A 13,548-nucleotide genomic window follows, 5' to 3' on the forward strand; every position below is an offset into this window, starting at 1 on the left:
TTGTTTCTATAAAGTGGGGCAGTTCCAACTTTGCAAGGACAGTCTGGCGCTTCTGACTCATAGACTGTAAGTACATTTTTTATATTTAAAGAATTTGCCACTGACGATTCAAACGCGAGTTTTGAGAAGTGTAGAGTAGCGCTTGTTGTTTGTCGTTTCACCAGACATGGTTTTTTGTTTACGCAGTGTGATACGCAACGCGTAAAAAGACAGTATAAGTCATTATAATCAGTAATTATGTCCCCACTGGATGCAACAAATGCCTCGTTTGTAATGGGTTTTATTGTTTTTGTCTTTTCGCGCCGGGACAGGGCATCACAATATGTTAAGGGGCGTAACATTTCCATCACACGCTTGAGGTATTCAGCCAATCACAACGCACTGAATAGCTAGCCAATCACAGCACACCTCGCTTTTCAGAACGATGAACTTTGTAAAAATCGAGGCGTTTCAGAAAGGCGGGGCATAGAGGAAAAACAATAATGTACAGTATGTGGAAAATAATGTGTTTTTTGAACTTTAAACCGCATAAACACATTGCATTACACCAAATACACAACATAATGTTCTTTTTAGCAACGTCATATGACCCCTTTAACAAATTAATACATAAAACACATTCCGTATTAACCAGAAATAATGTTGTTAGCAAACGTCTGTTAGCATCATTATCAGGATTGTTCGATCCTATAATTTCATATTGCTCCATCCGTCATATAGCCCACACCTCTCTCTGCTTTCCACCGTTCCCCTTAATCGCCTGTGAGTTCTTTCTTTTCCCCCAAACAGTCGAGCACCGCCTGTGACATCACTCACAGGAAGTGCATCTTTAGCGTTGGCTAATTTCCATCGATTGCCTCCAGACAGGCTTAGCAGACGCGCCCTGTTCCCACACAGAACTCTCATTTTAAGTCTCCTCGCCTGCAGGAGTCCTCTCTCGCTCTCTCGCTCTCGCACAATGAACGCAGTCAGCGCTTTTATCTCCTACCCCACTTGTGCTTATTATCAAATAAATGCGAGGCAGAGAGATACCCATTGACAGTAGCATGCATAATGACTGCTGGCTGTGTGAAATGGATTAATAAATAATGGGTGAACGCGGCTGAAAACAGCTTTTCCAGTCCTGCGAGCGAGCAAGAATGCTCGACAGAACAATCCCCCAACACACGAGCCGTGCGTTCCGGACCACGTCGAATGGAACACTGTGCAGAATGTAAAACAGAACGCTGCCTTGAATACTCGGAGGAGTCTGCTCAGTAAATTAGAACGCTCTTTAAAATGAGAAACAGATCGCTTGGCAAATGCTACCCGGAATAGTTCGCTCAAACTTCGTGTTAGATAGCGTCTTAAACGTCTTTTATTTCCACTGAAATGCAGACACTACCGTAGCTATGGCCTTTTGTGCTGCTCAGAAACTGAATGAAATCTAAGGCACTTAGTGATTTACGTGACCTTGCATGAAAAATGAGCCGCGATCCTTCCAAATCCCATTCATTGCCCATTGTGAAGTTGATCCAAGGGCTCTAATCCAAGGCCTACATCAATGAATAGTGGACTGAAACACTGTATCATAGCATCATTTGATTAAAGCTTCTTTCTGGATCCACTTTGAATGGATCATATTTAGGGTATTCATCAATAGGTGCTTTAGGGAAAAGATTATCTGACTAGGGAGCAGGTCACAGATTCAATCACAGATTCTCCCTGACTTTAAAACAAAGTGGTTTTAACAAACCTCTCTGTTAATGTAAGTGTTGAAAGCCTTGCTTTCTCGCTGTATGATATTTTGTTTTTAGTGTGTCAGGGCAATTGTTAAGGCGGAACTTTCCATGTAAAAGCAGCCTTTTTATGACTTGTCGTGGGCAGATGTGCCTAACACGAAAACAAGAGGGCGGAGGCGACCATTGGCGCCAGGCGGTCAAATACATAGGTAATGATCTTGGTTATAAACCTTAATTTGACTAAATGTACCAAGCTACATATTAGCATAAATTACAAAAGATGGTAAAATTGAGAACAATGTCATTTAGTTGCTCCTTTCCACAAATAGGGTACAAAATAAGACTTGAAAGTATAAACATTTCTATCAGTTGTTTTATTATTTTCTGCCGGAACGACCACAGCATTGCAAGTAACAAGGTTCAAATTTAGCCTATACAGTAAGATGCCAAATGTTGGTTTGTAGTTATTAATGAACCAAAGTTTATCTGTGGAATGTGCCACTTGTTTAAGGAAGCATTAGTACCCTGAATCTAATCTGCAGTCTATTTAGTTATGTAATGAAATCTCCTAATTTTTCATTTTACGCCGGTCATCACTCTTCTTCTACACACCTCCTGCATGGCCAACATCCCTTCAATCCCTGTTACTTTGTTGTGTTCCAGGGGTTATAGTCAGCTAAGAGGCCACCAGATTTAACCAGGATTAGCCCTAGATTTCTCTGGATTATGCAGGCTGGAGTGGGATTAAACCTGATTGCCAGATTTTTCTGGTTTGCCGGGCATATTTGAAAGTGTCTGTATATCAGGTTGTGTTTGAATGTAGAGCGAGTGTGTGTATGTGTTTAAATGTTTTCTCCACTGAGCACACTGTTCTATTTGGAAGGTCAGCCTTCATGTGTGTGTTTGACTAGCAGGGTGTTTTAAAATGCTCATGATTAAAATGCTAACTGAGGTCACTGTTGGCCACTAGTAGACGTTACTCAACTGCAGTATCCAGCTATATCAGGTGGCAGTAAGCTTCACTTCATTGGTAGTCGTTGCACTTTGTTGCATTGCCAACATGCTGTTGCTTACTTTATATTGCCAACTATGTTTGGCAGTGAATCCAAGTTTTACTGTCATTGCAAATGACTGTCATACTGTAAATCAAGAAGTTGTAATTTCTCAATTCCATGTGTCTGATGACTCTACATCTCATCGTTGCAGACGACAAAAATCATTTACTGGTGAAACATCTACTATTATAAAATTGACATCTTCTTTGTCAGAATTCACTAATAATGTTGACCAAATAATTGTGCAGCTGCAGCATCTACCAGCATGGGCTAACTGCAGACACTAAGCAGCTAATACTGTTATACCTCATATTTCGTAGAGAGGTCATTATTACTGCAGCATTACACTGGGACTTTATGTAAGCTTTGATAAGAGAGTATCAGTTAATAGTTGCAGATGTAACCAGAGTAGTTGCAGAGAGTGCGTTTGGGTGTATCAGAGAGAGCCAAAGCAGGTCATCAGCAGACGGCTACATGGCTGGCCAGTGAATGACTCAGAGGCAGAAGAGCTTGAAGGTGTCTGGGTCAAATTCCGAACCACAGACCTGCTATTTATAACGCTCACCACAGGCCACACCACCACAGCAATTGTGACTTCATGAATAATCTGCTTTCATCAAACACCCAGTGCTCTACCTCTTCCCCCGTCTTAATGGAGACACTAAGGGCAAAGAGCAAATGTTATCAACGACTAAACGACGACTTGTGGTCTTTCAAGTCTGAGAGTTGTCATGTTTTAAAAATGCAAGCTTTCTACAACAAGCTCATGTGTAGACGGCAGTTTGGAGAACTGATCTGTGGAGTGGTGGGGTGCTGGTAGCTACTGTGAAGTCATGCAGCCTATAGTTGACTTGCTAATCATTGTTCCTCTGAGACAGATCAAGCGACGGTGTGACTGCTGATGATTGAAGCTCTCTTGCGAGTTGGGCGAGTCGTCTGACTGTCAGAGATGAAAGCATCAAACAGCATCTGCCTCTCTCTTCCCCCCGCTTCTCGCACGTACCTCCTCTTTTCCTGTTTCCACAGTAGTCATGGTTACCCCTGCAACAGAGCACGCTTGCCTGAGCTGTCAGGGCGTCGTGCTCAGATCACCTCGCGCAGGTCGTTTCGGTACGCAGTTCCCACTCGTGACACTGTGCTTCAATTTTGCTTTGATTAAGTCAGCCCAGGAAGCATCTGGCTCTTTCACCAGCACGGGGGCTCGTGTCATTTGGCAGAATAACCGAAGGAGAATAAAACCCCTTCCTGGGGGGTGAGGGGACGCAAATACATCTTGCTTATCCAATTTCTCACCACTCTGAATGGGAACGGAACAAAATGCAGCAAATCTGCCACCGGTGTTAGGGGACGAATTAGCCCCTCAGGTGTGAGGTGACACTGAAACAGCACGCTCTTCGAGATTAGCCTGCTTTACAGTTGATATCCAGCTGTAGTGTAAATTTTGCCAAGGTAATTGTTTCTTTTCAGTGACTGATATCTGACCACTCATGTGAGCGGTAATGGTTCTCAGAATCACTACGGAAAACAAGAGGCTGCTTTCCGTAAGGGGGTGCGACGGGGGATTATGGAGTATAGATGGGCTGATAGACGCACTTGAAGCGTAATTGTATTGTGGATGATTGAGGGACAGGAAGTAGATTTGTTTTGTCTTATTTGCATTTTTTCTTCAGTCAGAGCAGGTGAATGAAATTAGTAGTGTGATTTGTGCTGGGATGGAGAGCGAGTGAAAAGAGAGTGATAAACAGATGCGGGACACAGGGAAAGAGATGAATGAGTGTGAGAATGAGGGAATCTGAGTGAAGGAAGGTGTGAAGAGGCTATGTAGCTTTGAGATTGAAAGACGGTGTGTTATTGTAAGGAGTGGAGCTTGCACTACATTAATGGTGCTGTGTACACATGCCAATCCATAATATGGATTGTTGGTAATGTTCAGAATTTGATGGACTGATGATTTTCCTGCTGGATAAATAGAAACAGAGAGGGAAATAGAGATCAGTTAAGATGATCGGTTGAGACTCTGAATGTTGTGTGCCATGCCCATCGTCCAGAATGGACAACTAGGAGCATTGTCCTGGGCCCTGTAATGAGGGCCCTTTATGATATAGCCTATTCATTGCGTCTGAGGGAGAGGGGACCAAGTATAAATATTTTGTCAAATGCCCCATTAATTTTAGGCATGACCATACTGTGAGCACCACCTTCCTGTGAAAAGAGCATGCAACAGGGAGAAGCAGATTGAGGGATTTGGCCCTTTTGCTTTTTTTTCTCAGGGATGGTTAGGAACATGCTGTCCTAGTCTGTTCTGAGTATCAGTGCTGTGCTGTCTCAGAGTAGTTGGCCTCATTCATTTTATTTATCTTTCTTATGATGTCTTGTAAGCCTAGCATATCATTCTCCAGCTAATCAAAAAGCAGCTTTATTCAAAGGAGTCCATTCCAACCTCAGTAGAATCTAATCAATAAAAATGTCTGATTGCAACAGATTTTACTCATATATAAAATAAGTAAATATCTTGTTGATTTTAATTATTTCTGCTATTTATGTGTGGAGGTACTGGATAAATACTTTAAACATGCTATTGAGAGTGCAATCTTTACACTGAAAAAAAATATATATGCTATTCGGTATGGGAGACCTTGCAATTGTGTGAAATATAAAGTTCATTGTTAGGCAAGATGCACAACGGAATGTTTGAAAAAGCTTTTGCTGTGACTTTATTTACTATATAGTACAGCCTTGAACCTTTATAATAAAAAAATAAAGTCACATAATTTAATTTAATTAAAATCATATTTATTAAATCCAGAAGACTTACTAATGTGAAATAACTCAGATTGATAGTGGGCCTCTGTAAGTTCTGTGCAGTAATATACACATAGCTACTGTATGTGAACAGGTGTTTCATGTCATAGTTGCTATACTGCACTGCTGGAACAATGCATTGACTGATTCACATCCGAGACTGTCCCTATCATTAACATTCTTAACTCCATTGTTGTTGCACAGCAAAGAAAGAAATGCATTTCTCTGCTGCATTTGTACCACTGAAGCCTTTCCCTCTCTCTCACTCTGTCTCTCTCTATCTCTCTCTGGTTTCCTTTGTCTGGTGCTCCTCCAGGTTTGCTAGTTTGCCAAAATCACGCCTCACTCTCGCTTTCTCGTCTCACTCTCTGGCTTTCCCTCATATTTCCTCAAGACTGCAATCGATAGAGGCGTCTGTGATCAGATTGCCACGTGTGATTCATTTGGGTAACCTTGACTACGGTTTGATGTGCGTGTGGACTTGGCTAGGCTAGCTGCAGCGTGAGTCAGAGAAAGCGTGTGCCGTGCAGGAGCTGGTCTGCTTACAGTATTGATTTGCCTGAGCAGCCAAGAGGGGTTTCACCTCTTCCTGCAATCAGTGCTCTGAACTGCTTTTGAGTTTTTATAGGAACTTGCATAATTCTTGTGAGATTAGAACCTTGAATGGTCTTATTTTGAAGATCTGTTGATTTGCATGGCACTTGCTTAATATACAATAATTCTAAATACCCCTTTTTGGAAAATGTTTATACCTTGAAATTGTCTGAGAATAATCCTGAATAATATAATATACACTGAATACCACAGTTCAGGGTTCTTCAGCAGGGGGTGTCCATCAATTACTGTTTGATTTGTACAAAAAAAAAGTGTGTTAATGATTCTGTACATCATTAATGATCATTTTGGCTCTGTAATGTATTTATCATAATAAAGTATGAAAATATATTGACATGGTTCTTTAAGTATATTATTATAGGTCAGGCCTAATGTAACGCAGAACACAGAATATGTAATAGGGGTCCCTGCACAGTCTCTCTTATCTAACAGGGGGCCTTGGCCTGAAAAAAAGGGTGTATAAATATCTTCATTTTCTACATAAGATTAAGACACACAATATTAATAAACCTCAATTCAAAATCACTAATGCCTCTATCTTATTTCTCCCTGTTCCCCTTATTTCTCCTTTCCACAGAACTCCATCAGACACAACCTCTCCCTACATACCCGCTTCATCCGTGTTCAAAATGAGGGAACAGGAAAAAGTTCCTGGTGGATGCTTAACCCAGAGGGCGGAAAGATGGGCAAAGGGCCCAGAAGACGAGCTGTATCCATGGACAATGGCACTAAATACCTTAAGAGCCGAGGCCGAGTCAGCCGGAAGAGAGCAGGAGCTGTGGGAATGGGCCGAGAGCTTGGAGGACCCGGAATACAGGGATCGCCAGAACACGGAAGCCCAGCTGGTAAGGGAGTAATGGGAGTTGGGGGTGAAGAGTTTGATGCCTGGACAGACCTCCACTCCAGAATAAGCTCCTCTGCATCAACGTTAAGTGGATGCTTGTCTCCTATTCTGGCTGAGACAGAACCTGATGAACCAGAGGAAGGAGGACTTTCCTGCTCAGCCTCCCCAAGACTCTACCCTAGCCCCACCAGCACAAGATCTCCAGCCCTGGGAACAGGGGGACACTGTCCATCTGTCGAGCTCCCGCACCTAGCTGATCTAACTGGAGCCATCAGCTTGGAAGAGGGCTACTCTCAGCCTCTACCACTTAAGCGCAATGGATATCACTATGGCCCTGGGCCCAAAGGAGAGACCTCCTACTGTGGAACGGTCTATGGCCAACCATCCATGGGCATGCTTAGGCATCATACGCCTATGCAGACGATTCAGGAAAACAAGCCTACCAGCTTCCAGAGTGCTCTTAGGGCATACTCAGAGAGCAATGTCCTTGAAAGTCTGCTTGCTGGAGGGCCACAATTCTGTGGTAAGGACATGGTTGTGGGGCAAGGAGCAGCGTCCCATTCCCTTATGTCACAATCTAACAGTGCCGTGCACTCTCATGGCCACAATCAGAGCCACAATCACAGTCAGAATCACAATCATAACCCAGAGCATAGCCACAATCGCAATTCCAGTCAGAGTCTTCACAACAGCCATGGAGTAACCCACGAGCAAAACCCAAGCCATCATCACAATCCAAATCAAGCTCATAATAAGCATCACCCAGGTCTTGAATACAATCACCACAAACACCACCGTGGCCACGACTATGTTCAATCTCATGACCACAAACTCAATGCTAGTCCCAATCCCAACCACATGCACAATCACCTGCAACACAACAACTCCAGACAACCAGACCTTTCTCCCAGGGGTAACAATGACATGTTGCAACCCTACAACCACAAATCACCCAGCCTTTATGGCTCACGTGCTCACCTTCCTTCTACTGCCCTGCCTCCTAACCCTGCCAGTGTCTTGGATGTACCCCAAGACCCTTGTCGCCTGGCTTCAGCCCCTCACCCTCGCCATCAGTCCTACCCAGGTTCCCACCTCCACCAGGGCATGACAGAACCCTGGCAGGGTTATTACCACCACACATCACAGAATTCTAATTACCATGGCAACCACCAAGCTAACCATCACCAGGATCCTCACAACCGGTTGCAGTCTGAGCTGGAACTGGCTGTGCAACAGAGCAGTCTGGATTGTGACGTGGAATCCATCCTCCTGAACGACTTCATGGAATCAACAGAGGGAATGGACTTAAACTTTGATGGGTCGCTATCACAGGGTGTTGGTATGGGAATAGGTTTGGGAATGGGAATGGGAATGGGGGTTTTTGCAGGGCCTCAGCAATCACATAACAGCCAGAGTTGGGTGCCTGGGTGAACTGTGGGGGCATTGAGGACCTACATTTAGGCAAAACGTTCAACCATACAGCCTTCTTAAGGGCAGCAGGTCAAGTCGGGAACTCAATTGAACAAATTGACCAAGATTCCCTTTTGCTGATGTCATATTCTGGACTCAGAGTTATCCCTTGCCCCATTTCCTTAAAATCCCCCCTCACCCCTTCTATTCCATTTTCCCTCCTGTGGAATAATGTCATAGCGGCCTAACAGTCCTTTCTGTGGTTCATGTCCTTCAGTTTGTGCTCAATTCATCACCTCCATGTCTTTCTGGGCAAAAGCTCTGAAGCACTTTACATCGCCATCTATTCCGATGCTGTAATGACCACCCCGCAACCTGGAGGAATCACATTGTCTGCTGGCCTGGGTTTAATGTATGCAAATGACTTTGTTATCCTTCCTGAACAAAAAAAGTAAATAAATAATTAAGCGTTGGTGTTGTTTTACTAAACATGAGTACAGGATTGAGCAGTTGCTATAGCTGTCTGAGTGTCTGTGCTGTCATTTGTGTATTCGTCAGTGTGTGCGGGTGTCTGAGTGTTTGAGTGTGGAGCTGCTTTTCTTTGGTAAATGTGTGCACCTCCTCCCAAGTAGGTCTATTGGATGTCCCTTTATTGTGGGCCAGGACAGTCATCCATCAGACACACTCTATTGATATTCAGCATATCCTTTTTAATCTCCAAAGTAATGCACCAGCTATGCATCACCGTTGAAAATAGAATGTGATGCTTGGAGTGTGCAGGGCTGTTTTTCCCCCGGACACACAATGGCTTAATGTGTTTTGGCGAAAGTGATGATTAAAGTCACTCTGCAGTAAGTGGGGGGCAGGGGGAGGGGGGTATTAGAAGGAGGTAGGGAGGGCAGAGATTGAGAGATAGAGGGGGAAAAGGAGAAATGCAAATATTATCACTATGCCCCCTTCCTCTCAATTCTGTGAATTTATAAAGCTTTCCCTGTAATGAAATAAGGAACGATCCAACACTACAGCACATCCTGTGCAGGGTTCTTTCCTGGTTCACCTCAGCCTAGCTACTCTGTGGCAGCCTTCCTCTGTCTTCAACCAATGCACTGGCTTTATTCTGGCTACATTAGCATTCTTCATCCTTCTGCCTATGCAGTGTTACCCTAGGTAATCAATGATGATTGATAAAATTTAAAGCTTTGTCAACCCTTATTAACTGTGTGTTAATGTAATACAGAGCTGGAATTGGGAAATGTATCCTTAATGAATTACAGCTTGACTAACCTGACTAACTATTTGATGGTAGTGCTACCTCAAGGTTGCAAAAGGGAAGGTGTCTCATAATCTGGTTTGAGTTCACAACAAATTTACAGAATGGCAATTCCACCATTTTCCAGAGCCTTTGTGTCCTACACTAGTGAACTTTATGCTGATTAATTCAGTCAGCAAGCAAAAAATGAGTGCTATCTTCTCTTTGCAGACGTCCCCTATCATGTTGCCCTTATCCAGTGATCTCCCAGACTCAAGTAATTAAGTGCAAGTGTATATTTTCTCATTCTGAATGTAATATAACACCAAGGATTCAAATAGAAAGACTCCTCTAATTATGACATGGTTTGGTGAGGTTAGAGGAAACATATGGGGCATATTTATGCACACATTGTAGATCCCAGTTGTCTTATCCTATTATGGCCACTAGATAGGGGTGGACAAAGCAATGGAAACACCACATAGAAAAGGAGTTTGAAGAGAATGATAGCATATGCCAAACATAGTAAAAATGCATTGGCAAAGACAAACAGAAGTCGCAAGTCAGTGCTCACTGACAATCAAAAACATACGAAGTACAGCATCAACAATTGAAGGCTATGTGAATCAGTACTTCTCTGACCAAGTCTTTACAGAAGGCATTTTCTAGCATCAGATGGTAAAAGCACTGTTCACTTGTGATGTTCCATAATAAGAGGATTATAATGTCTCCATGCACACTACTAAACAAATTCAAGAGTAATTTCATGGCTGCCAGGATAAAGTCACCTTCCATGGCCAATCACCAAATCAGAACATCTTTGAATTTTTATGTAAATTTCTGGACCACAAGATTCCACCCCCTTCATTACTAAAGAATTGGATAGGTCTGTTCCTTTAGCATTGCAACAAGTACTTGTTGTGAAGGAACTCTTATCATTTCCTTGATATTTATATACTGTTTGGTGTTTCAGGTTATTTTGTCCACTCTTTGTATCTTTATTTGCTTTTGTCTACCATTATTGATGTTCCATAAAGTGCATCCACATCCCCCCCAGGTTTTTTTTTTTTTAATTATTAAATATGCTGCCAGGTGCTTTCTCAGAGGCTAAAACTGTCCACAGATACATGACTTGGATGCAGCTTTTTGTTCTGCTTAAATTTTGATGTGGAAAAACGTAAATGGAGAGAGAAATGGAGAGCGCAGTTAAAAAAGATAAAGGAAGCTGACAGAGAGTGAGTTGAAAAGGACGGCACTAGGTTGCTTGAAAGAAAAAAAGCCCTCACAGATAAAGATGGTGTGTGTGTTTGTGTGCATGAGAGAGAGAGTCTGTCAGAGTAGCTTCCCTCAGCAGAGCTGTTTGAATCAGGCCAAATTTCAAGTGGCTCTCTACAGTGTTTCTCACACAGCCCAATCAGATAGCCATCCCTCTTTCTCACTGTCTCTCTATCCTGCCAAGGACAATGAGCCATGTCTTCATCCGCTTTCATTACCGTCTTTATGTTCTTTTCGAGGTGGCCAGGAATCTGTTTTTATCCAACTGTGATTTTGCTGGCCTGCTCCTGCTTCAGTGCTCAGCTTCATGTGTGTGTGAGCGTGTATGTGTGTGTGTGTGTGTGTGTAGCACAGTGACGTACCTGAAATGATATGAACATGAATTGAAATTGTGCCCTGGTATTTACTATGCCTGGCTATCAATAATATAATATAAACAGTTTATATTTATTGGGTATAAAGATGGGCTTGTGGATGACAGTTTGGAGCTTGTGTATCCCATTCATCTATATTACAAGATCATGATTCTATTACAGTTCATTTCTGTCACATGCTGTACAAAAATCTGTATTGAGAAAATTGTATAATATTTTTTGACAAGCAAATATCAGTTTTATTTCTTTTTTTAAATGATGTATCTGCTCATCTTGTGGCCTGTAAAATAAAACAAAAGAGAACTTGAAAAATGTTAAAGTCTTTTTTCTGCCAATGTGTGTAAAGAATCATACATGATTCTTTGCATTTAGTTTCTTGCACAGACCAATCGTTTCGTGTCTTTACACATCAATGTTTTGCCACGAGCCGCAGGGTTTAATTTGGTTTTGTTTTTTGACTCTCAAAGCCATGATTCCCATCCACTTGCATTATAAGACTGACAGACTGCAACGGTTTGACTTAAAAATCTTCGTTTGTGTTCTACTGAAGAAACAAATTCACCTACATCTTGGATGCCCTGGGGGTAAGCAGATAAACATCAAATTTTAATTTTTGGGTGAACTATCCCTTTAAGGATATTCTGGCCAAGCTGTAAAACTGACATCAGAGAAGGAACGTCATTCCAGAGGGGAAGCAAATGTTCACATTTTGACTAAATATTACAATATCTAGCCAATTTGTTTACAGTGAGAGTACATTTAGTAGAAAAAAATTTCAGAGAATTACAGGAGAATCATCTGAGACAAACTAAATATTAAACCATAAATGAGAATTCAATTAAGTCTCCTGAACTATGAAAGCATGACCCCTGAGCAATAAATGTTTCCTTTGGGATACCACAGAGGTCAATGAGAATAATACTCATTATGTGTGTTTCCATGTGTGTCATGGGAATTTCATATGGTAACAACAGGAAATGCAGTTCATATTGAGAATCAGCATTCCAAGATCTGTTTACTGCCTAGGCAGCTGCCTTCTAAGGTGACATGACTGATTGAAATGCTTTACATAGTCAGCAACTCCTCACACAAATCTCATTTCAGTTGACTTCAGTAGTTTGACAATAGCATGTTGCTAAGCTAACACTACTATTCTATACTTCACATAAAAATATATAAAACACAAATATTTTGGAGAAGAATACATTTTTATGTACACGTATACTTTTCAGCACTGAATAAAATCTACATTTATTTAGAATTCACATTGTTCACAACTCTGCCATCACAAAATTTTGTAATTCATTCTAGGATGCAATGCTGCATTAGAATTAAGTGTCATGATTATGCTGCCTACCTTTCTGGACAGCCGTCATATTGGAAGCACATTTATGATGTAGGAAGTTCACTATAGGTTTTGGAACAGAATGTGTATGCGCTAATGTAAAAGTGCATAATTTATGCGTGTGTGTGTGTGTGAGAGAGAGATAAGGCTCGTTAACACCCCTGATGCTGTTCCACAGCTGTCCTCGTCCCTATGGAAGCTCTCACTGAGGGAATGCTGGCATCTGCAGTGCCATACTGTTCCACATCTTTCTCTGAGATTCACACACACGCACACACACTGCTGCTCGTCTAATTGACTCCGCTCATCTCTGGCTCTGCCTCGCCTCCACACGCGACTGTGCGTGAGTGAGAAATGGACAACTGAGTCGTGAGAGAAAAAAGAGAGAGGGAAACGGTACTGGAAACACATGCTCACTCTGAACACGACTCCTCCCCTCTTCCCTTGGGAAAACATATCCATAAAAACAGATTATTTTAATTTAGTTTTAAAGGAATAGTTCATTCAAGAGTGAAAATTCTGTCATCATTTACTTACATCATTAACCTCTTGTTGTTCCAAAACTGTTTTACTTTTTTTCCACACAAAAGCTCCAAATCAATCTCCAAACACTGTCTGTCAAGCTCCAAAAATATAAAACCAACATCAGAATCACTATACTGTAGCAGTAGTCTAGATGGCTTGTGCACTATAGCTAGTGTTCATAAATCATGTTATAGCTTTGTGTGAGAAGCAGGCTGGAATTTACAGTTTCATTCAAACGATCTCCTCTGCTGAAGCTCTTAATGTGTGTGTACATCTTCAGATTCAAAAACAGTTTTGATGTCATTTAAATTTGGCAACTGCTCCAGAGGGGAA

General features: G+C 42.0%; 1 protein-coding gene across 1 annotated transcript in view; it reads left to right on the forward strand.

Annotated features, from left to right (window-relative positions):
- LOC107732925 (forkhead box protein O6-like) overlaps positions 1-11,566 on the forward strand; it is a 35,198-nt gene extending 23,632 nt beyond the window's left edge. The window contains exon 2 of the mRNA XM_016544365.1: positions 6,771-11,566. Coding sequence (XP_016399851.1) covers positions 6,771-8,468 — 1,698 coding nt within the window. The 3' untranslated portion in view covers positions 8,469-11,566. The remainder of the gene's footprint in view (positions 1-6,770) is intronic.
- Positions 11,567-13,548: the final 1,982 nt, after the last annotated feature.

The sequence above is a fragment of the Sinocyclocheilus rhinocerous genome, unplaced genomic scaffold, assembly GCF_001515625.1.
Source record: "Sinocyclocheilus rhinocerous isolate Xijiao unplaced genomic scaffold, SAMN03320098_v1.1 scaffold1300, whole genome shotgun sequence".
Taxonomy (NCBI): domain Eukaryota; kingdom Metazoa; phylum Chordata; class Actinopteri; order Cypriniformes; family Cyprinidae; genus Sinocyclocheilus; species Sinocyclocheilus rhinocerous.